The 27,124-nt window shown below is 54.9% G+C and overlaps 1 protein-coding gene across 5 annotated transcripts; it reads left to right on the top strand.

Annotated features, from left to right (window-relative positions):
- Positions 1-37: 37 nt before the first annotated feature.
- On the top strand, positions 38-26,595 carry LIG1 (DNA ligase 1). 5 transcript variants are annotated; one of them, XM_043899657.1, is made up of 28 exons: positions 38-189; positions 2,953-3,020; positions 4,073-4,162; positions 5,385-5,523; positions 6,881-7,007; positions 8,000-8,095; positions 9,563-9,670; positions 10,087-10,200; positions 10,417-10,492; positions 12,965-13,045; positions 13,347-13,403; positions 14,144-14,316; positions 14,977-15,143; positions 15,547-15,623; positions 16,345-16,436; positions 16,632-16,731; positions 17,337-17,422; positions 18,052-18,167; positions 19,152-19,247; positions 21,423-21,533; positions 22,052-22,123; positions 22,514-22,658; positions 22,819-22,901; positions 23,622-23,774; positions 23,884-23,937; positions 24,496-24,639; positions 26,102-26,194; positions 26,334-26,595. In XM_043899657.1, the coding sequence occupies exons 2-28, from the start codon at positions 3,004-3,006 to the stop codon at positions 26,415-26,417; spliced, it is 2,751 nt and encodes a 916-aa protein (XP_043755592.1). In that variant the 5' UTR covers positions 38-189; positions 2,953-3,003; the 3' UTR covers positions 26,418-26,595. The 5 variants fall into 5 exon arrangements, with proteins under 5 accessions (XP_043755592.1, XP_043755590.1, XP_043755594.1 ...); XM_043899655.1 differs by having other exon boundaries at positions 10,084-10,200; XM_043899656.1 differs by lacking the exon at positions 38-189 and adding an exon at positions 208-268 and having other exon boundaries at positions 10,084-10,200.
- The last annotated feature ends 529 nt before the right edge of the window (positions 26,596-27,124 follow it).

Raw genomic sequence — 27,124 nt, 5'->3', positions numbered from 1 at the left:
ACTACAACTCCCAGCGTCCTCCTCGCGACGGCGGCGCGGACGTCGCCCGGCCCCGCCCCTCGACTGGGCCCCGCCCCCGCCCGCTGAAGTCTGCGCGCGAAGTCGGTGGCGCGAATTTGGGACTGCGGGGTCGCGCCGGGAGGTTCCGGGCGAGACGCTCAGGACAGCGGCGCGCGGGCCTGGCGCGAGGCAAGTGGCACCAGCCTTGCGGGGCTTCAGGGCTGTTGAACAACGCGCGTCGGCAACTTGGGGCTTCAGCTTTCGCTGAGTAGGTCGGCTGCAAAGGAGGACATGGGGGCACGCTGAGGTGGCCGGGAGCGCGCTGCGGAGGGGAGTGCGCGGGCTGCGGGCCGCCGGAGGGGGTGGGACGGCGTCCGTCAGAGGTTCAGGATCAGGTAGAAGGTAGACGAAGACCGAAAACTCTGCACGGGACAGGATCTGAAGAGAGGCCTGGATGGACGGGACTACCTGAAAGAGGCGTGGTTATATAGTGATGAGGGGGCGGGGAAAGGCTGTAGGTGGGCGGGGTCACCCGGAAGTTGGGAGGGCCGGGGAGGCGGGCCCACCTGGAATGGGGTGGGTCTAGGGAAAAGTTTAATAGTGGGCGGGGCCGGGGAAAAGGTTGAAGGAGAAGGGTAAGCTTTAAGGGGAGAGCCCAGGGAGAAGGAGGTGGGTCGGGGGGTGGGGCAAGTCAGTGGTGAGATCTAGACCTAAAGCAAAGGCCTTTTGAGGGGGCGGAGTCAAGGGAAGAGACGTGAAGGGGTGGGTTCCAGGGGAGGGGAGCTGAAAGGTCTGGGCTTCTCAGGTGGCGCTAGTGGTAAAGAACCTGCCTGTCAATGCAGGGGACTTGAAAGACACAGCTTCGATCCCTGGGTCTGGAAGATCGATCTCCTGTTGGAGGGCATAGCAATCCACTCCAGTATTCTTGCCAGGAAAATCCCTAAGGTCCATAGGGTCGCAAAACTCTGAAAAGACTTAGCACCCACAACACTGCGCTTGTTATTGCCAAGGATGGTGGAGGGAGGGCTAGAAGAGCTTGGGGACGGAAGAGAGAAGGATCTTGAGCTGGTTTTATTGGGTCTGAGATATTGGTTAGATATCCAGATGGAGATATCAGCATAGAAAACTAGAAATATGAGTCATTGAATTTTTTTTTTTTTAATATTTATTTACGGACACCAAGGTGAGGGTGTGGTATGAAGAAAGAATTTCAATGGAGCAAGGAGTCAGATGTTTCTAATCCTGCTGATGGGCCAAGATGAGGAACAGGAGGTGACTTCCGGAATTAGCAACCCAGAGATCCTCTATCACCTTGATGAGCAGGGCCAGCTGAGGGATGTGGAGAAACTTGAAGGTTCAAGCAGGGATGGGAGGAGAGAGACTGGAGATGATGCCTTGGGACAGTTCTTTCTATGACGTCTCTGAAAAGGGGAGGAGAGATGCAGTGATAGCTGCTGGAACATGTAGGCTCAAGAGAAGGGATTTTGTTTGATTTTTAAGATGGGACAAATCACAGCAGATTTGTAAATCGATAGGCATGGTCTAATAGAGAAAAGTTGATCTAGAGGAGAGAAAGGAGGGGTTACTGGAGCATAGGGTTTGAGGAGGTGAGAGGGCATGAGATCTGGTGCGCAGGTCAAGGGTCTTATCTCAGATGAGAGCACAGCTGGGTGGTCGAAGTACCTGCAGCTGGGATTCCGAGTGGTGCGCAGGCGCAGCAGGAGGTAGATAAGGCGGTGGGAAATTGCCTTTCTTGAGTTTGCTTGCATTTTCTCGGCGGCGGTGGAGGGTGGAGTCGGTGTTGGCTGAAGAAGCCGCTTTGAAGTGTAGCCTGAGAGAGCTGGAGAATTGAATGGTCTGGGGAAATGGAGAGGCTCGGACAGCAACCCGAAGGACTCCTGGCGACCAGTCCCGCTCTCCTCTGCGGGTGCAGGAACAGGGTGGGTGTGGAAAGTTGGCTTCAATCAGCAGCTTCGGGGTTTTGCCCGGTGAGACGAGGGCAGGAGGCAGGGCCCAGAGAGCGATGAAAGGTGTACCGGAGTCTGCCAGAGTTAAGTAAGGAAGGGAGGACGTGATGGGGAAGGACAGTGAAAAGAGGGAGCATTGACTGGCTTAGAGACTTAGGGAAGGACTGGGGAACATTTGAAGTTGGAATAGAAATAATATTAGAGGAATGGAGAAAGAGTTTTATTTGAGCCAAACGGAGGATTCTAGCCCAGGAGAAAGCCTTTCAGTTCTGAGGAACTGCTCCAGTGAAGCGTGGTTTTCAGCAGATTTATATCTTGTTAGAACAAAGAGTGGGCCTCCATGGTAAAGAATCTACCTGCAGTGCAGGAGATGCTGGTTGATCCCTGAGCTAGGAAGATTCCGTGGAGAAGGAAATGGCAACCCACTCCAGTATTCTTGCCTGGGAAATCCCATGGACAGAGGAACCTGGGGGCTGCAGCCCATGGGGTTGCAAAAGAGTCAGACACATCTTAGTGACTAAACAACAGAGCGAAGAATGTATATCAGATGTGACCAGGGACACATTCTTTCAAGGTTTCAAAAAGAAGAAAAAGATTAACATATACATACAGTCATTATGGCCTGGGCACCTGGGAAAGGAACCTTGTCTTTGAAGAGCTGCTAGTCTGGATTCATAGGAAGGAAGGCTTTTAGCCCTGTCTTCAGAGTAGACTTTTTATTTCTGGCAAATGCATTCTCTTCTTTAGCTGGTTAAAGCAGCTGCATATTATGTTTGACAGCCCATATGTCAGGTCTGTCAGTGTGAAGTTGGAGCCAAATGATGTAGATTTCAGGGTGATTTCCCCAAACCTCAATTCATGGAAGTTTCTCCTCTCCCATCAGAGGTGTGTGTGTTCCGATCTCCACACAATCAGTGTGTTTTGTGCTTGGATCTCTGCACGAAAATGAGTATTCTCATCAAGTATGTTTGGATGTTCTTTTCAGAAACTGGTGACCAGAGAAGAGGAGGAGGGGGAAGAGAATTCTGATACCATCATGCAGCGAAGTATCATGTAAGGACCCCCACCCCACTCACCAGCAGCTTCCATTTTCCAAATTCTCTGCTCCTGTCTCTACCTCTGCCCTTATCTTAGAAGAACTTGGATTAGTCTTCATATAGGAATTTCCAGGAGTGAGCAGTATGGAGAGTGGGGAGGGGGATTGGAAAACCAGGTGGTGTAGTAACTGAGAATTTTAGTTGCTGCAAGGTTCAGAGACCCTAGCCCTGTGGTTCTCAATCTGGGGCAGTTTCCAACCCCCGCCCCTAGCAGGGTATATCAGACATTCTTGGTTGTCACCACTTGGAGGGAGAGGGGGCCTCCCTTGGCATCTGGTGGGTAAAGGCAGGGCAGGCTGTTAATATCCTACAGTGCCCCAGGTAGCCCCCCACAACAAAGTATGATCTAGCATAAAGGGCCGGTAACGCCTGAGTGGAAGGGAGGGCCCATTACTTTACCTTTTCCAGAGCACATAACACCTCCACAAACATTTCATATTAGCTACTGGCTTCCCTGGTGGCTCAAACAATAAAGAATCTGCCTGCAATGCGGGAGACCCAGATCCTGGGTTGGGAAGATCCCCTGGAGAAGGAAATGGCAACCCACTCCAGTATTCTTGCCTGGAGAATCCCTGTGGACAAAGGAGCCTGGTGGGCTACAGTCCACGGGGTTGCAAAGAGCTGGACACAACTAAGCAATGAACACATTACTTAATGTCTGCCTACTCCTGGAGCGTCAGCCCTTTGAGGGCAGGGACTTAATGTGTCTGGGCTGCTCCTGTGCCCCTGGGTTCCCAGGACAGGCCCTGCCGCATAGTAAGTGCACAGTTAATACTTGTAGAATGGAAATTGGGATGTGTCCTAGGTCTCACGTGAGAGGTTAGCTGAGGCAGAAAAGTACATAGTGCTGCCTCCTCTGTCCAAGCCTCAGTTTCCTCATCCATCTAAGGGGAAGTCTTCTGTGGTGTGCCAGAAATGGGGACAGACCTCGGAAGCTGTGGGATGTAGCATGTATTGGAGGGGTATTGGTACTATTATCATTCACTTCCCCCTCTTCTGCTCCTCCAGGTCATTTTTCCAGCCCAAGAATGAGGGCAAAGTGAAGAAGCCAGAGAAGGAGACATCCAACAGCATCAGAGAAACAGAGTCCCCTCCGAAGTATGTTCTGGGGCTGGGAGGTCGTGAATCTGTTCCTTTCATCAGTCAGGACTTTCTTGGCTGCAAGTGTTAACAAACTCGGCTCAGAATGTCTCAGGCCTCCATGGGGAAATTTTTGATTCTTGTAACCTGAAAGGCTAAAGGTAGTGTCAGCTTCAGGTATAGTTGGATCCAGGACCTCCGAGTTGTCTTCAGGACTCTGGCCTAGTGTCTTGACTTCATCTGGAGCAGACTTCCTTCACAAAGCAGGGACCCTGCCACTGGCTGCTTCTGAAGAGAAGAGAACAGTGTTCTCTCTGCCACCATTCTTGTCATAAGTTCTTGGGAAGACCGTGTCCCTGGACCATTCAAGGTAGCTTTAGCTTACCTTCCCAGTTTGGGACCCTGGGAGAGTAACTTCACTTCCTGCGCCTAGTTTCCTCCTGGGTAATGGGGTATCATGATCTGTATCAGGCTTTCAGTGTGGACTTGATGCATTAACACACTAGCAACTTACAGAACAGGGCCTGATTCATAAAAGATGCTCAGCAAGTGATTAAGATCAGGTCACGGTTTATCAACATTTCTGACTTTGAGATCCACCCCTTTTGTTTTTATGTTGCTGGGAAGTGTAGTCCCTACCTAGAGGATCAGGGTCTTACATGACTGACTGAAAGAAAGTTTCCAAAGGAATACTGGAGGCCATTGTCTGCCCTTGGTAGGGACTTCATGTGTTCCTCCAGCATCGCCCACCACAGGGTGGGCACACAGGAGCCCTCCAGAGAAATGGGACAGGGGGATGGGTATTTCAGAGTATATGCTGAAGGCTTCCCTGGTGGCTCAGTGGTAAAGAATCTGCCTGCCAATGCAGGAGACACATGTTCAATCCTTGGTTCAGAGAGATCCCACATGCTGCAGAGCAACTGAGCCCATGTGCCATAATTACTGAGCCTGAGCAGTATAGAGGCTGGAAGCCGTAACTACTAAGTTTGACCACCCTAGGTCCCATGCTCTGCAACAAGAGAAGCCACTGCAATGAGAAGCCCATGCACCACAAGTAGAGAAAAGCAACAAAGACCCAACATAGCCTAAAAAAATATATATGCCAAGGAGGCTTCTCGAAATGTTCATTGCATGCTTGAAAGGCAAGGAAGGGAATGAAACATAATGAAATTGCTGGAGAGTCTGGGGGCAGCATCTCCACTCTGTCTGCTGGAAAAACCTCCATTTTTTCACTTTCCAGGGTGGCGCTGAAGGAGCGGAATAGAGTGGTGTCTGAGGGCGACTCTCCAGTGAAGAGGCCGGGGAGGAAGGCGACCCGGGTCCTGGGCAGTGAGGGCGAGGAGGAGGAGGAGGAAGCCCCCACCACCCCCAGAAGCCAGGTGGGGCCCCCGCAGCCTGCCCCCATTTGCCAGATGCGTCATTCTGTTTGGCCCTGGAGCTGAGTGCAGTAGCTACTCAGGAAAATTCTGGAGCTGATGCCCCAGGGGCAGAGGAGTTCAGTGGTTGTGCCTGGTTTCTGTGCTCCTAACCCTGCCTCTGCCCTGGGGCCTGGGTGTGGCTCCTTGCCCTGGTGATGCCTTGGCAGGCAGCCTCAGGTGGCTCGGGCAGCTCCGGATAGCTTCCCCCATCACAGGTGGCCATGGAGGTGCTGTGAGTTGATTTACACAGTGATGGGAGAGAATGCCTGCTGTGGAGGAAGGGCTCAGAATCCATGGAATCGAAGGCTTTCCATCTTCCCCAAGTGCATCGGTTCACTTGCTCCCCTCATTTAAGTCATTTCTTGCCTGTTGGCTGCTCTCAAGATAACATCTGAAGTGCAGCACTTCTCAGTCTGTCGATGGTGAATGGACATCCTGTCTCCCCCACTGCTCACCCCACTTCTGTCTTCAGCTCTCCCCTCCCCCCAAACCTGGGGTTGCCAGCTCAGGACAAAGACAGTCCTGATGAAGCCTCCAAGGCCCCTCGTGAGCCGCCTCTTGTCATCTCTGTCTTTTCCTTGGCTCAGTCTGCCCCAGGGTGCTTCTGTATTGTTGCTCACCATCCTTGGATGAAGTCGTCCAAGTGAATGCCCACATTCAGCCAGTGGGAAGAGCAGGGCACTCCACTTGCATGTAGGTGAATGTTATTTGAACCACTTGCCCTTACATTGATCAGGTAGACCTGGGGCTTCTGACCTAGCTGCAAGGGAGTCTGGGAAGTGTAGTCCTCAGGCTCCTGACCACACCTACCTGCAAGGGAGTCTGGGAAGTTTTTGGTTGGGCCATATTATGTGCTGTGCTGTGCTTAGTCTCCCAGTCGTGTCTGGCTCTTTGCGACCCTGTGGACAGTAGCCCACCAGGCTCCTCTGTCCATGGGGTTTCTCCAGGCAAGAAGACTGGAGTGGGTTGCCATGCCCTCCTTCAGGGGATCTTCCCAACCTGGGGACCTGCAAAGTCTCCCGCATTGCAGGCAAATTCTTTACCATCTGAGCCACCACTTTTTGGTTGGGCCATATTATGCTTAGCTAAAAATCAAAGATCTTGTCACTTTAGGGGAAAAAAAGAATTGTTACTGTGGTCCACAATAGGGACAGTCTGGGACCATGAAACTACATAGGATAGTGGAGTGATGGCCCAGGTAAGAGGCCAGAGCTGGGGCTGAGTCACTCTGTTCTCTCAAGTTTTTGGAAACTGATATAGCTGGGTGCTGCCTCCTTCCTCCTCCAACTCAGGAGTTGCTCTTTCTCTTTCTTTCCAGAAGCCTGCTTCAGACTCTCCACAGGCCTCACCTCCCAGTCCTGTCATACTGCCTGAGAGCAGCCCTTCCCGCTCCAACCCCTCTCCAGCGGTGTTCTCCCCATCAGGGATCCCGAAGCGTCGCACGGGTAAGGACCCCCGGGCCACGCTGTTTCAGCTGCCTGTCTTTGTCCACCTGTGGATTTCTCCACCATTGAGCCATCCTCCTGACAGCTCTGGTCTTAGCATTGAGGTTAAGAGCATGGCTCCACCAACCCCTGACTGTGACCTTGGGCAAATGACTTCCCTTCTCTGGGCTTTCTCACCAGTAGATTGTATGAAATCTAAACACATCAAGTATTTCTGATGAAAATTCAGTGCCCAGTTGAGATGTGCTTGTAAGTGCATCAGATATTGAAGACCTAGCATAGGAAAAAGAATGATACTGATTTTAAATATTTGAAACATGTTGGAATCATCATATTTTGGTTATGCTGGGTTAAGTAAACAAGATTACCCAAACTTAAATTCACCTGGTTCTTTTTCCTTTCCTCAGTGTAGTCACTGGAAAGTTTAAGATGACATGTATGGCTCAGTGTGTGTCACTGACGATGCTGCTTATAAGGAATGACGAGCCCGCACAGGGGTAGCTGCAGATTGAGGCAGGGCCCAGGGGAGGGGCAGTCTGGCCTGAGTCTTGGATCAGGGTCTTGGTCGGGGTCGGTTCTGTTGAGAAAGGGTGACAGGGAAATGTCGCTGCCAAGAAAAGCACATGTGAAGGCCTCGGGGTGGGAACAGCACAGCAAGTGGGGGAATCCCACACACCTTGGAGTCTCTGAGAATGAGATGTGATGTGGGGAGCAGGGAGGGCTTGAGGATAGCGTGTGGCGAGAGGTGAGGCAGAGAGGAGGGCGGGTGCTGGCTCCCAAGATGAAGGAACCTACCTGCCACAGTCACACGGCTAGGAAGCAGAAGCCTGAAGGATGAGGCCTGCACCAGGGCGGTGGCTGTGGGGGGGGGCAGGCGGAGAAGGGCAGGGCCCCAGAGCCTTCTCAGGGGCCATCACCATGGGGGTCTGAGCCCACTGTGGCGGGTCCGGTGGGCCAGCAAGGAGGCCACACTGAGCCCTTTGTCTTTCCAGCCCGGAAGCAGCTTCCCAAACGGACATTTCGAGATGTGCTGAAAGAGCAGGACGAGGACGAGGACCCAGAAACTAAGAAGAAGAAGGAGGAAGAAGGTGAGACCCTGGTCGGGAGGGAGGAAGCAGTGGAGAGGCTAACTCTGTGTGTCTGTGTGTGTGGGATCTGGAAAGGTGGGGGCCTGTCTGGGAGGACAGGGTATGGGGACCCCACTTGATTTGACACTTTGACCGAGAATCCACACGTGTCCGTCAATCCCACACCGCCGCCCAGGGAATTTTGTCATGAAAGCATTCTGGAATACATTAGTTTGGCCATCTTAATTCATACACAGTTTCCTATTTTTCTCTTTTTATTTCTCGTATGGAAAATATTTTCCTCTAAATGATTTGTTTTTAAGTTTTGCCAAAAAGCAGAGAAGTGTACAAACTTCCAGGACCCGTAGTGTCTTAGTAACTGCCTCATTGCCCCAAGGCCTTTACTGTTCGTTGTGTCGAGTTATGTCCAAACAACTATTTATTTATGTTCTAGCAGCTTGGGCATTTGAGAAAATAATATACATAGCACTGAAAGGAAAGAAAAATAATGTTTCACTCCTAAATAATCACAGTTGGTTTCTAACAGGATGTCTCCGGGCACTGCACAGTTGCTCAGACCTTGGAGTCCAGTTGAAAACTGCTGTCCTTGTTTTCTGTTCATGTTGATTTTCATGTAATACTTGGTTTTTACCACAGCACCCATGAGTATCCAGCTTTGCAGAAAGCTATGTCATGAATTACCAAGAATGTGATCTAATAATGACAAGTGAAATGCCCTGAGCTAGTAGGTCACACAGTGTCCAGCCCATTTGCCTTGAAAATGTAAAATATCTTACCTGGGAAATATACAGCCATAAACATCTGATCCACAGATCATTTGGGGCCTTTACAAGTTTATAATAATCAGTCTTTGTCACCGTCATTTGTTTTAATAAGAGGTCCTTATTGGGTTTGTCCTTTCCAGGTAAGGTCTGAATTTGGTGGAGATCTGATTTCTGGTTGGCAGTTTTTAGTCAGTAACAAATTTTACTGTAAATCATGCAGTTTTAGCCCTTATCTGTGTCCAGGGGTTTTGGGGGCCAGGTCAGAGGATGACTTCTTTCTGCTAAGACAGATTATTCCCAAGTCAGTTGATGCAGTTATTATTATTACCCTGGAGATGGGGATTTTTTATTTTTTCAGTCAGCTTAAAAAAGCTTTATTTTTATCACTAACAAGTTATCATTGGCATTTTGAACCCTTTCCAGGTCTATTTCACCATGAATAATTCAAAAATTCAATCATTCAAAAATTATAAGAAAAGCCTGGCCCTCCCCGTTTCTCAGCTATACAAGCAAGCATTGGGGTTGGCTTCCCTCAAGGTCCCCATGTGGCCCAGGGCTGACCAACCCTCACACCTCCCATCACTTCACATATGTGCGGTCAGCACAGCAAAGAAAAAATGGAGCAGAGTGTCTTGGGAATTCAAATGCCCTTGGGGAGGGGTTCACAGTGACACTTTTTGCCATCTGCTTTTTTTGTCATCAGAAGCAGAGATACCAACAGAAAGCCTCCCAGAGCCTGAAGGGGGCAACAAGGAGGAAGCGGAAGGCGGGGACCAGCCCACGACGCCCCTTGAGCCCCAGAAGACCGCCAGTGAGTGTCTGACCATCTTCCTCCCTGGGACCCCCTCTCTCTGGTTTTTTTTGGGGGGGGTCACATGTCTTTGGAGGACAGTTAATGTAAATAAGGCTTAGATAAGACTTCAATAAGATTCTCCAATGTCTTGTCTGAAAGCAAATTCTAGGGGAAACTTTAGGTTTTGTTACTATTGTTATTTTTATTGTTGTTTTTCTCCACACATGTGGGGGAAAAAGCCAACAAGTTATCTTTCAGAAATCATAGGCACCGGGGACTTCCCTGGGGAGTCTGGTGGCTAGGACTCTGTGCTCCCAATGCAGGGGGCCTGGGTTCCATCCTTGGTCAGGGAACTAGGTCCCACATACCTTGTGGCCAAAAAAGACACTTTTTTAAAGTTTGCATCACCATCTGACCTCTCTCACTTTCAGCAGAGTCCCCGCCAGAAAGCGTTTCAGAGTCCGAGGTGACGGTGAAGCAGGAACCACAGGAGGACGGCCAGGCTCAGCTGCCCCCCAAAGCACCAAAGACCCTCAGCAGTTTCTTCTGTGAGTGTCTGCCCTGCTCTTCGCAGGGCCGTGCAGGGAAGAGGCAGGTGGGTCTTGCTGCAAGGAGCTCGGCCTCCCTGTGGGTGAGAAGGCCTAACTCACCCCTCCTGCCATGTTCCCGCCCCAAGCACGGGGCGAATGCCACCTGGAGAGTTCCTGGGAGGTGGGGGCTGTGGGAAGGAGAAAGGGTCCACTGTTCCCTGCTTCATTCCCCAGCCCCCCGGAAGCCAGCTGTCAAAAAAGAAGCCAAAGAAGAAGGACCTGGTGCTCTGAGAAAGGAGGAGACCAAGGGGTGAGTCAGGATCCATTAAGAGAACAGCAGATGAAACAAAGTAAGCCAGTGAGTCCCAGGTCTCACCGGTCTGACTGTAGGTGGGCCTCCAAAACGGAGACCAGTAATCACCCAGTATCCTTTCAGCGTTAGAATTTTGTGATTCAGGTTTAATTATTCTAATAAAAAATTCGGGGTTCTTAATGACAACTTTGTACCCCAGTCGGAATCTTATCAGTGAGATTACATGGCCCCATTTCAGCACGTGACTGTGCTGTAGGAACGGTCGGCTCCTTTTCTTGTGCCTCCTCTGTATGAAATCACATCCGAAAGGTTTCTTTTATGCCTTTTTACTTCATCTCTGCAGGCCTGTGCAGAAGCTGGTGTTTTAGCCGTTTCACAGGCATGGAAACCAGCAGCCCAGAGCAGCTAGGTCATCTTCCCTTGGAACACACAGGGAGGGTGGGGGTAAGGCCAGGCCTGAAAGTGGAGTTCCCCTGATTCCTAAGCCGGGCCTCTTTTCTGCACCACTGTTGTGCCTCTGGGCACGCATCTGTGCTTATATTACTTGTAAGTTTCTCTCACCAACTTGGTGTCTGACATGAAGTTCTATGCCCTGGTTTTTACTTGGGATACTGTGATTGTTTTTCTTACACCATTCTCAACCTGATCACTGATGGCTGCTTCCAGGAGACAGACAAACTGTCAGGACCTCCAGTTTCCTCACCTTTAATATGAAGACTTGTTAATGGTAGAAATCACACCCTTTATCCACTGTAAACGGTGTGCCCATCACCAGACACTGTGCCCTCCATATCTTGATGCATTGAAGCCTCACAGCAACCCTGTGCATCGATTCTGTTGGGACTCCCATTTCACAGATGGCAAAAGTGAGGCGTGGAGGCAGGACAGTGTTCTGGAGTGCTTGGAAATCCCAGCTCCACCTTTGTCAGCTTGTGACCTTGGCTAAGCGACTTAGCCTTTCTGGGCCAGTTTCCTCCTGAGGGTTTGCAGACTAACGTCTGGCCATGCCCACACTTGGCAAGTAGTAGCTGTTGTTATTATTATTAATTTTGATTGCCTTGCTTAGACCACAGATGAGTGTGGCAGAGTTGGGATTTGAGCCAGGCAGCATGGCTGCAGAATTTCTTACACCTCAGCTCTGCCGTTTCTCCTTGTAATATAATAGGAAGAACCAGGAGGGTGACCCCTTATCAAATACTGAGGCCATACAACTCACTGTGCGTGCTCCGTCCAGCTCAGCCATCCTCAGCCCTGTCTGCACAGGATCAGCTGAAGAGCTATAAATAGTCGGCAGTCTTCTCCCTCACCCCATGTTTGGCAGAGACATAGGTCTGAGGCTGGGGAGTCAGTGTTGTAAAAATGCTCCCCACAAAGCACAGGGAACTCTCCCCCTAATTTCTTCCTTAACCTCAGGACGTGTCAGGGCAGGGACTCTGGGTAGCTCCATCATACGGTTGGTTCAGAGGGAAATTGCTTCCTCAACAGGACACAACTGGTCACTGATGGAGCAGCGATTTTAACCCAAATGAGTGTGACTGCAGAGTCTGGACTGCAGCAGCTCTAACGGGGTGGGTGTGAGGCATTTCCCGAGGCACGTATGATGTAGAGGGTTAGAACAGTCTCAGAACTGTGCCGCTTACTAGCTGTGTGACCTCGGGTGAGCTACTTAACCACTCTGTGCCCAGTTTCCTTATGTGACTAGGTGGGGTAGATGAGTCCCTGCCTGCAGGACTGATTTGCTAGCAGATAGAGTGCCCTTAGCACGGTGCCTGGCTCCTTGGGGCACCCAGGGACTGCACCTTCCTCCTGTTCCAGCCAGAGTGAGGGCGGGTCTGACCCAGAGGCGCTGGGGGGATCCTTGCCTCTCAGAGTGGACTCTGAACAACATGGACTTCCCAGGTGGCTCAGTGGTAAAGAATTCGTCTGCTAGTATAGGAGACATGGGTTCAATCCCTGGGTCGGGAAGATCCCCCAGAGGAGGAAATGGCAACCCACTCCAGTATTCTTGCCTGGGAAACCCTATGGACAGAGGAGCCTGGCGGGCTACAGTCCATGAGATCATAAAGAGTCAGACACAACTGAACGACTAAACTGAACAATATTCGGATCACACTGCTCCACTTCAACCACACTGACCCCTTTCCTGTTCCTCCAACATGCCAGGCGTGTCCCTACCTCAGGGCCTTCGCACTTGCAGCTCCCCTCTGGAATACTCTTCTCCCTGGTCCCCACTCTGCTAACCCCTCACATCATTCTGCCTGGATGTCTCCTCTGGCCTTCCCCAACTGTCCTCTGAAGCAGCATCTGCCTTTCTGATTTCTCCCCTTACTTGGTTTTTGTCTTAAAAATGTTTTAATACCTAAAATGATTTATTCTCTTCTGCTTTTTGGTCTTGTTTGTTTTTCACCCCCGACTCTCACACTTCTCGACCCAGGCATCTACCCTGCAGCCTCCCCTTTCCCTCCACAGACACCTGGACCCACCGAGCTACAATCCTGCCAAGAACAACTACCACCCCATCGAAGATGCCTGCTGGAAGGCAGGCCAGAGGTGAGGCGTGGCCCTCCCCAGAACCCTTCCTCTGGTCCCTGGCACTGCAGGAGGCCCTGTCCCGGAGGCTTCAATGAGAGATTTGCCAGTCCTTCCCCCCCACACACAACCCTCAGAGTTTTCGGGAGACCATTGGCCGCTCTGAAGGGGATGGAGAGAGAACCCCAGGCGGGGGTCAGGCAGGATGTGTGTGAGCACCTGGGGATCAGCAGGTCTTTCACCGGGAGGCGTGTGGGGGCAGGGGGCTGGGCGGGGGCAGTGTGGGTGTACACATGCTCCTGTTTTCCTTCTCCTCCCCCAGGGTCCCTTATCTGGCTGTGGCCCGGGCGTTCGAGAAGATTGAGGAGGTCTCTGCTCGGTAATTAACCAGACCGCCTGGCCGGGGTCGGGGGGCCTCTCCTGGTTCTGTCTGTACCTCCAGCTGTTTAATCCTCTTAACCCCCTCCTGGCTCAGCTGCACCCTCACGCACGAGACCACAGGCCTGGCCACAAGAGCGGCCACAGGCCTCTGTTTCTGCCTGGTTTGTTGGTCAGAGCAAGGCAGGAGGGTGACCCGTGATCCCTGGCGTGGGGAGACAGGCCTGGCGGCAGGGACTGGATACTAAGCTCCAGTAACCAAGAGCACCTGCAGCCTGGCTGATCTCCGGTCCTCAGTGTCAGAGGGAGCCCGCGTCTTATTTGTAGCGAGAACCCATCTCAGCCCGATACTCACTAGCTCTGTGACCTTGGCAAGTTACATAGTCTTTCGTGCCTCAGTTTTTTCACCTGTAAAATGAAATAATATCTAGCTCAGGGCAGCTGTGAGAATTCAGGGAGTCAGAGAGCACTTTGAAGGTTTAATACCAATGCCTGGCACCCGGAAAACAGTCCATACGCATCAGCTGTTACTTCCTATAGGTGATCGTCCCCTTCCTCGTTGTTGTCTGATGGGGTTCCTCTCCCACCAGCAGCCTGTGACAGCCCCTGTGGCTCGGGTCACACGCCGGGCGCTGGCCGGGAGCCCTCTCCTCATCTCTCTTTCTGCATTTATCACCACGCTCCCTTACCCCATCATGACCCTGAAATGTTACGTGTTCTCACCCCGATCCCCTCCTCCAGGCTCCGGATGGTGGAAACGCTGAGCAACCTGCTGCGCTCTGTGGTGGCCCTGTCACCTGCCGACCTCCTGCCCGTACTCTACCTGAGCCTCAACCGCCTGGGGCCACCCCAGCAGGGCCTGGAGCTCGGCATCGGAGAGGGCATCCTCCTCAAGGCGGTGGCCCAGGCCACGGGTGAGGCGGGGGTGGTGGTGGACGCCCAGGGCCGGGTGGGAGGGGCTTCCAGGGAGGACGTGGAGAGGCCAGGAGGTGATGGGGAGGGACTGGGAGGGTGTGGGAGGGGGAGGGGGGCCACTGATGGGCTGAGAGCGAAGGGGCCAGATGGCAGGGGGAGATCAGGACCAGCTCTGCACCCAGTCCAGGTGGGAGAGGGGGATGCCACAGGCACAGAGCAAGGCTGAGGGTCGGGGCTGTGGAGGTTGCAGAGGTCCTTAAGGGCTTTGACCAGCAGAGCCACGAGGAGAGCTGGGGACAGAGTGCAGTTGTGGGCAGGGACAGCAGCTCTTGGTGCCTGGGAGAGGCTGGCCCAGTGGGCGGGGCCTGCCTGTCCAGGGCCTGGGGTGCTCCATCTTTACTGTGAGGGCGTCTGGGAACCGTGGAAAGGTCCCAGGCAGGGTCAGTTGTGGACCCGCGTGGAAGACGGACAGGAAACCAGGAGGCCAGGGAGGAAGTCGGGGCCGAGATCCAGGGCTTTAAATCCCATCTCCACACTGATGATGCCACCCCAGACGACCCCTCTAGTGTAGATAGGCTCATCATCCCGGCTTCTGGAGAAGGGAGCCCGGCAGCCACACCCCTCCTGGTGCTCAGCCCCCGCTCCCTCTCCCCCACAAGGTCGGCAGCTGGAGTCCGTCCGGGCCGAGGTGGCCGAGAAGGGTGATGTGGGGCTGGTGGCCGAGAGCAGCCGCAGCACCCAGAGGCTCGTGCTGCCGCCGCCCGCGCTCACCGCCACCGGCGTCTTCGCCAAGTTCCGGGACATCGCGCAGCTGGCAGGCAGCGCTGTGAGTGGGCAGGGGGCTGGCCCTCCCCAGACCCTCTCCTCCTGGGGACCCGGAAGGCTCTCGTTCGATTGCTCAGGGCTGGGTCGCCTCGGTCCTGCCTGCTTTTGGGATCAGAGCTTCTCCCCTCCTGCTGCTTTCAAGACTGCGGGACCCTCCTCCTGAGACAGACCATAGCCCCGATGTAGTGCGGGCTGTGGGGCTCCGTGTACACCTGCTGAGTAGAGCCGGGGTGGGAGGCCAGAAGGAGGGCCAGCTTCTCACTGTTCTCTGCGCTCTGGGCGGTGGGACTGGGGAGCAGGGGTGGGAGGCGGGCAGGTCTCCAAGGGTGGCAGCTCCCCAGGCAGCGAGGATGGCCGCCCTCCCTTCAGCCCCATTACTGACCGCCCTGCCCCCTTCTCTCCAGTCCACAACCAAGAAGATAGATGTCATCAAAGGCCTCTTTGTGGCCTGCCGTCACTCAGAGGCACGTTTCATTGCCAGGTGAGGGTGTGGGCCTGTGAGGTGGGAAGGAGGGCTGGCAGGCGCATCACTGCTGGTGCCCTGACCGCCCTCGGATGGGAGCACCGTCACGGAGCCCAGGCGCTCCTCTTCTCAGCAGTGCTGGCTGGAGAAGGCTGGGCTCGTGGGTGAAGCATGCTGCGGTCGATTAGTGATGTCTGCCCTTGCCTGCGTGGGGGCCTTTGCCTGCTGCCATCACTGGGGTGTTTCTTGGGTGCCCTGGCCTGTGCCTTGCGCTTTCTGCCATGAGCTCCTCCCTGCAGCTCCGGGGGGCTGTGAGCCTCACCCCCGTTTAGAGAAGGGGAGATGGAGGCACAGGAGGTGCACCCTCCTGCCTGAGGTCGCTGGCTCAAGCTCCCTTGCGGGGATAGGTTCTTGGCCATCATACCTGGCACCCCGGGGCAGGCTGTTCCAGGCCCGGCCGTGCCCCAGCTCCACCATCTCCGCTTTGTCAGAGAGCAGCTGAGGAGAGAGACGGAGACCTTGCCAGGCCCCTAGTTTTGCCCGTAGGCACTGCCCGCGGTCATGATGCTTCATGGTCAGCCTCAATTTCCTCCTCTGTCAAGTGGGGCTGTGTGATCGCGGGTCCCTTCCAGCTCTGGAGGCTGCTCTGGTTTAGAGGAGAGGGTTGCGGTGGGGAGATTGGAGGAGGGAGGAGCAAAGGGCTCAACAGGCCCATCCCCATTACCCGCTGTCCCCCCAGAGCCCTGAGTGGACGGCTGCGCCTCGGGCTGGCCGAGCAGTCGGTGCTGGCGGCCCTCGCCCAGGCTGTGAGCCTCACGCCCCCCAGTCAAGGTGAGCCCCGATGGCCGGCCCCACGCCCACCACTCACGTTAACCTGGCCACCTGACCCCCACCCCCACCTGGTTCCCTCTGCCCCTCCAGGCCCCTTTCCCTGAGGAACCTCTCACCAGCACCCACTGTGGACCCGGGGGTGGCTGAGGGGGGTCGGGCCCATCCCAAAGCCCCTTCCTCTGGGGTTCATCCTAGAATGCCCCCCCGCCTTGGTGGATGCCGGGAAGGGCAAGACGGCAGAAGCCAGAAAGGCGTGGCTGGAGGAGCAAGGCATGATCCTGAAGCAGACCTTCTGGTGAGACCTGGGGGCCCGGCAGGGGAGCCCGGGGGGCGTGGGTGACTTGGGAGGGGCCAGCAGCCAGCAAGCATCCATAACCCTCATGGGGCTGGCAACAGAGCCCTGGGTGGGGATCCAGATGATATAGGCTCTGGGCACGGGGAGGTGACAAAGATCAGGGAGGCGGCCAACAGCGGGGAGTCAGGGACACAGGGACGGGGAGAGGCGGAGATCCTGACAGCCAAGGAGAGAAGCAGGCAGAGGCTTCTGAGTTCCAGGCAGGACTGTGCTTGTGGAAAGGCCATGAGAAGCCCAGATGGGGCCTGGTGACGGGCAGACCGTGAGGGTCGTGACTGTCATGGAGAGGACTCTGCACCTGCGTGGAGACCTGCAGACTGTCGCTCTCAGGCCGGCCCCAGACCAGTTAAACTGGAGTCTTGGGAGGTGGAAGCTGGCCTGGAAGAAACATGAAGGACCACGACAGACGGGTCGACGAGGGGAGTCGAGGGAGGCAGGAGCCGACCCGGGGAAGGGGTGACAGGCAGGCAGTGGTGGATCTCGCAGCCAGCGAGCAGGGTTCTAGAAGACACCCCCACCGGCCTTGTTCTCGCTCCCTGCCCCAGTGAGGTGCCTGACCTGGACCGGATCGTCCCCGTGCTGCTGGAGCACGGCCTGGAGCGGCTCCCGGAGCACTGCAGGCTGAGCCCAGGTACTGGCCTCCGTGAGAGCCCTCCCGCCCCCTGCCATCCACCCACAGCCTCGCCCCAGGCTGGCTGCCGTCAGGCTCCCCGCCCTCCATCCCCCGGGGTGGCCAGCACAGGGCCCCCTGCTCAGAGAGCACCGCCGTCTGCCCCGAAGTCAGCCCTGTCCCCCGAGCCGTGCCTTGTCTCCATGGAGTCCCCGCTTCTGTTGGAGCTCTGTACCGAGATACCGAGAGGCAGGCGGCAGGCAGACAGCATCTTGTTCTTCTGTATACGGAAGGGCCCGGAGGGAGGCAGGTGGCAGGCAGACAGCATCTTGTTCTTCTGTATACGGAAGGGCCCGGAGGGAGGCAGGTGGCAGGGGAAGGGCCGCGCCACGCTCCAGGGCTCACCCACCCAAGTTCCTTCTCTCTTCACTTCGTCATCCCAAGGCTGTCACTCTAATACGTGTGACCAGAGACCGCTGGTGTTTCTGTTTTAGTTTTCGAGAAGGGGGCAGCTAGACTCTGTGATGACAGAACCCAGGTGTTGCTTGCATCGCTTCTGAGTGTGATTAGCAGTCTCTACCCCGCCTCCACGAATTCACCACCTACCCCCAGTAAATTCTATCTGAATTCACTCTCTCCTCCCCTCCCAGGGGTTCCCCTGAAACCAATGTTGGCCCACCCCACCCGGGGTGTCAGCGAGGTCCTGAAGCGCTTTGAGGAGGCAGCTTTCACCTGCGAGTACAAATACGATGGGCAGAGGGCACAGGTAAGGGGGTCCCTCAGACCCGAGCTCGGGGCCGGCCGGGCTCGCCATGACTCCTCATCTGGTCTCGCACAGCCCTCGGGGCGTTAGTTCCCACCTCCAGGCAGTGGTGTGATAATAGCCACCTGACTGGCTCCTCTGGAAACAGATCTCACTAGGTAACGTCATCAGAGTCCAGACCCACGGCACTGGGAGCTCAAGCGTGGGCTGCCGGTGGGCGTGTTAATGTGACAGGGGCCCTGCGTCCCCCTCAGGTCACCTGGACGTGTGTCCCGGCTCCCAGGGCCGGAGACGGCCTTGGTCTGGGCTGTGAGGATACTTGTGGTGGCTCTTCTGTCCTGGGGGGAGTGGGGGCCGCTCCCTGGTCTCACCTGGGGACAGGTAAGCGAGCTCGGTGGGCGCCACCCTGTGGTACAGGCTGCACGCAGTAGATTCGATAGACTCAGCACAGATGGATCTTCGAAATACAGCGCTGAGCAGAAAATCAGTAAGGTGACTCAAGAGAGCGACAGTGACTTACACACATGTATATTTGAAGTCATGTGTTATACACACGTACACTACTGTTTCTTGGGGCAATATACACGCTGCTGCTGCTGTGGCACATAATATAACTGGGATCCAGACATGTTAAAGTGAATACATGTAAATCATGAAAACCAGAATGTTATTTACAGCACCACAACATCCAGACAAACCAGCGCGCGCGCACACACACACGCGCGCACACACACACCCCAAAGCACCTTTGCTAGCCGGGAGAGGAGGGTGTGGACTGGAGATGAAGCCGAGGTGGCAGGGGCTCCACAGACAGGCCTCGGAGGTGCTCTCTGAACCTGGGAGAGGATTCACTCAGGTCTCTGCATCAGTTCCTCCTGCAGAGCTTCTGGAACCTCCTGCCCCTGGAAGTGGGGTCAAGAAGAGAAAGTCGGGGCTCCCTGGGGTGGGCCCGTCTCTGAGTCCCTCTCCCCTCCCCCACGGTGGCAGATCCACGTTCTGGAAGGCGGGGAAGTGAAGATCTTCAGCAGGAATCAGGAGGACAATACTGGAAGGTACCCCGACATCATCAGCCGCATCCCCAAGGTGAGCTCCTGCCGCCGGCTCCACCTGGGTGGTCTGTGGGGGTGCTGATAGGGGAGCAGGGAACAGAGGGCCAGCCAGGCCGGCCCGGTGCAGCGGGAGTGATTGGAAGGAGAATGGAGTGTGTTGGGTTATAGATAACAGAACGCCTGCAGATTTTCTTTTTTTCCCCATTAAATCTGAAGGCGGGTGGCCGTGGGCTGGCTCAGCTGAGGACCAAGGTCTTCCCGAACCCAGCTGGGTCTGCTGTCCTCTGCTCGTTGCCTTTTCATCCCAATGCCTGGCCCCTTGGTCTCCAGGTAGCCGCCACACTTCTAGACAGAAAGACAGATGGGAAGGGGGTTCCAGCTGCTGTCCCCTCCCATGAGGAAAGTTAGCACTTTTCCGGGCACCTCCCATCACCCCCGGCTGACTCAGGCTTGGGGGTCCCCTGTGCAGCACCGGGTCACGGGCACTGGTGCAGCCGAGGCTGGGAAAGGCAGAATCACGCTCTGATGGGGAGAGGGTTTGGGATGAAGCCTGCACGCTGGCCGCACAGTCTGTAAATAGGGCTGGATCTCTAGGGCCCTGGAGCCAGGCTGTCTCTGCTCCCAAGGGCTGTTTGGACCTACTTTAGGAGATCTCAGTCAAAGAGGACTTTGTTATTGTTCAGTTGCTAAGTCGTGTCCAACTCTTTGTGACCCCATAGACTGTAGCCTGCCAGGCCCTTCCGTCCATGGGATTTCCCAGACAAAAAGACTGGAGTGGGTTGCCATTTCCTTCTCCAAGAGATTTTCTGACACAGGGATCGAACCCTAGTGCAGGCGGATTCTTTACCACTGAGCCACCAGGGAAGCCCACAGAGGAGTGGCCTTCCGTAATTAATGAGGACGTTTGTTCCTTCCTGGAGCAGTGAGGACAGAGGCACAGTGCAGCGCAAGCATTAATTGAGCTCCTGTGATGTGCTAAGTTCTGTTTATTTTTGAAACCAACTTAAGGTGTAGTTTCCATTAAAGGTTCTGACTTTACGTATAGAGTTTGAAGAGTTTGGACAAGGTCACCCAGCCACGTAATCAACATATAAAACATTTCCATGTTTTTATCACTCCAGAGAGTTTGCTTGTGCCCCATGCCAGGCAGGCCCCTCTCCCCACCCCCACCATCCATCTCCTGCGGCAACAACCACCGATCTGCTTTTTTCGTTGGTATAAATTCGTCTTCCCTGTGCTAGAGCTTCGTGTAAGTGGTCACAGTACAGGGTCGGTGAGATCTGGCTTCTGTCACCCATTCATTCAAGTATTTACTGGGCGTCTGCTCTGTGCTGAGCCCTGTGCTGGAGGCAGCAACTTTAACCCAGATGGCAGAGCAGGCAGGTCTTCATCAGAGCCCTGCTGTTGCCTCTGAGTGTACTCAGAGATCAGGCTCTGAAGAAAAGGTCCAGCGTCCTCTGAGCCTTTAACAGAATAAGACCTAGCCTTGGTATCAGGAAGACAGGGCCGTCATGAAACACAGCCCAGGATACAATGTGGATGGCCCTGGGAGCCATGCAGATTCTCACGTCCAGAGCATGTGCAAAGGCCCTGTGGTTGGAGGGGCACAGTCCATTCCAGAACCAGAAAGGCTTGTGTGTGGGGGTGCAGAGAGTGAGTCTGAGGGGCTAGGTGAGGTGAAGGGGTGCGGGGGCTGGCCAAGGAGAGGTTCCAAAGCTCTGGGGAGCCGTGTGTTTTCAGCAGGGGTGAGCACCGAGCAGACGTGAGGTCTGCTGAGAGCAGCCTGGCTGCTGTGAGGAGAGTATATTGGACAGAGTCAGTGCAGGGGCAGGGGGACTGGTAGGATGCTGTGGCTTAGGCTGGACTGGGCTTGGCGAGGTGGTGGCAAATGGACGACTTAGAGGTTTCAGAGAGAAAATGGACACGTTCACAGCTGAATTGAATGTAAAGTGGGCAGAAGAGGAAGATAACAAAGGCTCCTGGGTTTCCAGCTTGTGGGACCACATAGTAAGTCCTCAGAAAACCTAGTTTTTTCCCCTCTCGGTGGGGAACAGAAGGGGTCTGTGTTCACACGTGTCTCTAAGGCTGGCATCAGTTTGTCATTGGATCTTCTCCATGTAGAAGGGAAAGAAACTGGTTTCTCTCCATCTGTCTTTTGGCCTCATCCACCACCTCTCATGAGCTCTGGGTTTTCCTCTTCACCTTTCAGATTAAACTCCCATCTGTCACATCCTTCATCCTGGACACAGAAGCTGTAGCTTGGGACCGGGAAAAGAAGCAGATCCAGCCATTCCAAGTGCTCACCACCCGCAAACGCAAGGTAGCCTCTGCCCCACTCCAGCACCTGCCGTCATCTTCCACCCAATCCTGCCCTGTCCCAGACAGACAGAGCTGTCAGTTGGAATGTAGTTCTTTCAGCCTTTTACAACGCGGCTGCCACAGCTCCAGCCATCACGTTCTTATCCCAGCATGCCAAGTAGGAAGGGGGGAAGGGTTCTTTTCTTATTATGAAAGATCTGTTCCAGGAGCTCCCTCAACCTGCACCCCAGAAAACTTCTTTACTTTCATTGGCCAGAATTGTCATGTCACCCCACTAGTTGTGAGGGAGGCTGGGCAAGCAAATAACTAGCAGAGAGGAATGAGATGGTTGCTATCATAGTTCAGTGCCAGCGGCTGGCATCATCGCTGTGCTTATAGGCAGGCAACCTTTTGGCTGGGAGAAGGGGAGAGTGACAGGTGATTGGGTGTCTGCCTCGGGCATGATGGGAGGGGACCCACCCAGCCCCATCTCACCTTTCCCCACCCCCCACTCCGGGTTTCCATCCCGCCCCAACACAGGAGGTGGATGCGGCAGAGATCCAGGTGCAGGTGTGTCTGTATGCTTTCGATCTCATCTACCTCAACGGAGAGGTGAGTTCTGGCATTGTGTCTCGGGTGGTCGGGGGATGAAGAGGGTGTGTAAACCTGGGAACCAGCGGGCTGAGCTGGGAGGCCACGCTTGGGCAGCGGTTCTCAAAGTGTGGCCCCTGAGGCCTACCCTTTCCACCTCCCCATCTGTGTGCCTGTCCTGCAACCAGAACAACCTACTGCAGCCTGAGGGCAGGAGCAGATGTGAGAATCCAGCCTCTGTTAAGCCAGACACTAGAGCATTGCCTAAAATGTAAACTGACGCCCCGTTTCACACTCATCTCCATCAGCCACAGGGTGACCTGTGACCCACCTGCTTCCTGCTTCACCCGAAGTTGGGCTTTTCCTCTTTATTTTCATGGTGACGTCTGTCTCTCTCATCCCGCCCTGCAGTCCCTGGTACGTGAGCCCCTCTCCCGACGCCGGCAGCTGCTCCGGGAGAACTTCGTGGAGACAGAGGGCGAGTTTGTCTTTGCCACCTCCCTGGACACCAAGGACACGGAGCAGATTGCCGAGTTCCTGGAGCAGTCGGTGAAAGGTGAGGGTGTCCCACGAGGTCTGTGCCCCTCCACACTGTCCCTCCCCGCTCCGTGATCTGCACCCACCCCGCCCCACCCTAGACAACTGGACCAGAGTCCCCCCACGGCTGCGGTGAGGCTGTGAGCCGGGGCTTCACGTGGCCCTCCTGTGGTCCCTAGACTCCTGCGAGGGGCTGATGGTGAAGACCCTGGACGTGGACGCCACCTACGAGATCGCCAAGAGGTCGCACAACTGGCTCAAGGTGCTGCCCACCCCCTTACCCCACCTACCCACTGAGCTTGGGCCCAGAAGCCTGTCCCTGCTGGGTGGTCTGCGCCCCATCCCCACCTCGCCCCATTCGAGCTCTGGAGCCCTTTGCTCTTTTCTTTCCCTCCCACCTCCCACAGCAGCCACCTTGGCCCTGTGGCCCTCAATGCTCCCCGTGAGCAAATTCACCAAGGACTGGTGGAGAACCGCCTGTCTGGGTGCCCCAGATGGCGAGATGAGGGAGCCTGGGGAGCTCTCTGTTCTTGCCTTCCACCAGGAGGTCAGCCAGGATGCAGATGGGATAGAGATGGGGAGTAACGAGCGGGGTAAAGTCGGGGGCAGGGCCACAGCAAGTGCAAAGGCCCTGGGGTAGGAACAAGCTCCTGCCTGGCACACAGTTGGCACTTAATTTAGTTTATGGAATGAGTGGATAAATGTTCTCCCTGTGAAGCAGTGGAGTGTCCCTCCATACTGAAGGAAGGGAGGATCTGGGGTGACCCCCCGAAGTCTCCCCATCTGACCCGTCCCCTCCATCTCCCCTCCTCCTCTCATCAGAGTGGCCCCTTTCTCATCAGCCTTTTAGCCGAGAAACCTGTCCCTCATCTGCTCTCCTCCCAGTGTCTGTCCTGGGTCTTCTCACCCAGCCCTCCCTCACACCAGCAGTGGGGTCCACACCTGACTCCCCACCCTCATCTCCGGCCTTCCCTCCCCACAGCTGAAGAAGGACTACCTCGAGGGTGTGGGCGACACCCTGGACCTTGTAGTGATCGGTGCCTACCTGGGCAAGGGGAAACGGGCTGGCCGGTACGGGGGCTTCCTGCTGGCCTCGTACGATGAGGAGAGCGAGGAGTTCCAGGCCATCTGCAAGGTGCCGGGTGGACCCTGGAGGCGGGGGGCAGGGAGGAGCAGACCAGGCTCATCCTGGGCCCGCGGGAGCTGGGGGGAAGCAGAGCTACTGACCCCTGTCCTCCTCACAGCTCGGAACTGGCTTCAGTGACGAGGAGCTGGAAGAGCACCACCAGAGGCTCCAGGTGAGCCCTCCCCGCCCGCTCGGGACCCTTGTCCTCCGGGAGGCTTGGCCGGGGGAGCCCAGCACGTCCAAGTTCAAGTCCCAGCCCCGCCAGCTCCGGGCAGAGACGCCATCAGGGAGCCCTGTCTGCTGCACTCAGGGCCGGGCGTGTTGCTGGCTCCCCGGGTCCGCCCTCGGAATGCCAGTGCAGCCCCTCGTCATGGGGTGTCCGCCGTCCTGGTGCCAGACGTCTGGGGCGCGCTCCAGCTTCCTGTGTGTTCGTGTCTCTGATCTCTGTGTCCCCGTCTTGGTTCTGTCTCTCTTGGCCTCTGACTACCGTCTCTGGGTCTCTGCTCCTCTCTCTCTCTGCCTTTAATTTCTTGTCTCGGCTCCCAGGGTCTCCATTTCTTCCTCCTCCCGTTTCTTTCATCACCCCTCGCCCCTGCCAGCGTTTTAATTTGAGGGGTGTCTGTGTCTCCCCTTCCCCATCTTCTCCCTCTTTCCTCACTGCCCTCCCTCCCCCAGCCCTCATCCTTGACATAGATCCAAGACCCTCTCCCCTTTCTCTCGCTGGCTGCAGGCCTTAGTGCTGCCCACCCCGCGCTCCTACGTCCGGGCCGACGGCGCAGTGGCCCCTGACCACTGGCTGGACCCCAGCGACGTGTGGGAGGTGAAGTGCGCGGACCTCTCCCTGTCCCCCATCTACCCTGCGGCCCGGGGCCTGGTGAGTAACTGGGGGACCCTGAGGAGACCCTCCAAGAGAATCCTAGCTGACTGAGTGGCAGGAGAGCAGCGGGAGGGGATTCTGGGGCCCATGTCTGTGCTTCCGGGGTGATGCTTCGGAAGACCAGACCTGGCGTTTTATTTGGATTTCAGACAATGAGATCAGTCTCATTAAAAAAAAAGAAAAATTCCCCAGGAGTAGAAAACAATGAAATTGATTTCTCTGACTTTCAAATTTTTACATTTTCTGTCTTTAATTTTATGTTCTTATTGGAGTACCGTTGATTTACAGAGTTCTGTTAGTTTCAGGTGTAGGGCAGAGTGATTCAGTTAGTTTTGTTTAGTCACTAATTGAATCCGACTCTGTGGCCCCATGGACTGCAGTGTGCCAGGCTTCTCTGTCCATGGAGTGGAACCTGTCTCCTGCACTGCAGGTGGATTCTTCACCTGCTCAGCCATCGGGGAAGCCCACATTTGTATCACTTTTTTTTTTGAAATCACTTTCTTAAATATCAGTCTCACATTCAGCTCTTAAGTAATTTTTGAAAACAGTTCTTTTCAGTAAAAACTTAGGATACTTCCTGCTGACCATTTATGAGAAAAAGAAACTACTCTGTTTCTTGATCAACGGTAATTCGTTTTCACGTTCCAAGGTTTAATGTTCCTTGGCTAACTTCTCTCACTAGTGATTCCATTCTCCACGCCTGCCAAAGGGTCTGTGTTCCGGGGGACCCCCACTTCCTGCCACCGACCAGCACTAGGGCAGCTCTTAGCATCCTCCTTCCAAAGAACAGGAAATACAATTTTTTAAAATTGAAATCTAGTTAACTGAAGAATAGGAAACTTTAAAAATGCACTCCCTTTGGGATTTCTTCTGATCCTTCAAAATCTGGCATGCGCATTTCTGCTTAGCAGCAGACTTCCACGTAAAGGCAAAGCTTATATACTTGTTACCTCGTTTCCTTCTTGAAATTTCTCACTCCTTCACCTGGGGCAGTCAGGGTTCCCTGGTAACAAGCAGTGGGAGCAGCATTTATCACGCACCTAGGTGAAGCAGGCACAGCGCTTGTTCACACTCATCCTGAGTAAAACACCGACCTTCCCATTTAACAGATGGGAAAAGCGAGTCCCGGGGCGCCCAATGCCCAGGTTCACTTAGCTTCTGAGTTGGGAGCTGGGATTTGAACCCCGAAGTCTGGTTTTAGAGTCCACCTCTGGCTCTGTGCCCTCTGGCATTTCAGCCCTAGTAATAATGGCAACAGAAGCCACAGCAGCCCCCAGTTCTTCTGCCACTTGGTGCAGCCCCAAACACTCGATTTACCTGATGTGATTTTTACAGTGACCCATCACTTAGCCCCATTGTATGGATCAGGAGACTGAGGCCCAGAGGCACAGGAGCAGGGAGGAGACCTTGGATGGGGAATTCTGCCTGCTCTCTTTACCACTTCCCCCGCCTCCCCCAGGTGGACAGTGAGAAGGGGATCTCCCTCCGCTTCCCTCGGTTTATTCGTGTCCGTGAAGACAAGAAGCCAGAGCAGGCCACTACCAGTGCCCAGGTGAGGCCCGTGGTAGAGGGGTGGGCTCACCTCGCCAGGCCAGCCTCTCAGAGAGCATGGGCTGTGGGCTGATTTGGCCGGCAAGAAGGTGGGGCTGCGCTGGGCTTCTGACTCCACCACCACCACCCTCTCACCTCAGGTGGCCGGTCTGTACAAGAAGCAAAGTCAGATTCAGAACCAGCAGGGTGCTGAGCCGGACTCCGAGCAGGAAGAGTTCTACTAGAGTTCCTGCTGGCCCGGGGGGCTGGGGGTGCCGGGGTCGGGGGTGTGGCTGCTAGTGCTCTGCACGGCTGGTGTTGCCCTGCGCACGTGGGATTTGAAAGTCAGGTGTGTGTGAGGGGATGGTTTCAGCGGGGGTCGGGGTTTGGTCATTTTTTTCAATAAATAATTATTGAACACCTGCTCTGTGTCCTTGCTGGGCTCGGGGGTATGGCCTCAACAGTTCACACTCTGGTCGTGTGTGACAGTGTGGCTGCCCTGGTGGCTTGGCGGTAAGAGTCCACCCGCCGCTGCCGGAGAACTGGGATCTGACCCCTGAAGGTCCCCTGGAGGAGGAGATGGCAACCCACTCCAGTCGTCTTGCCTGGAGAATCCCACGGACAGAGGAGCCTGGTGGGCTACAGTCCATAGGGTTGCAAAGGGTCGGACACGACTCAGCAACTGAGCACACGTGTACATGCAACTGTGGGCATGATGGCTGGAGCAGGGGCTGCCACCTTGTGATCATGAGGAACAAGCCAGGAGAGTCAGAGAAAGTCGCCCTGATAACCGTTAACCAGTGAACCAAGGGCAGCAGCTGCCTAACTGGACTTCTTGTTATGGGGGTGGGGTGGGAGTGGAAGAAAAAAATAAATTCCCTTGTGTTCACACCACTGTACAAATGGGGTTTGTTTCTCATAGTTAAGAGTTCTACCTTAAAGCATTGGCAAG

The sequence above is a fragment of the Cervus elaphus genome, chromosome 4 (assembly GCF_910594005.1).
Source record: "Cervus elaphus chromosome 4, mCerEla1.1, whole genome shotgun sequence".
In the NCBI taxonomy this organism is placed as follows: domain Eukaryota; kingdom Metazoa; phylum Chordata; class Mammalia; order Artiodactyla; family Cervidae; genus Cervus; species Cervus elaphus.
Note: the sequence above shows the minus strand (reverse complement) of the source record. Positions and strands in the feature narration are given on the sequence as shown.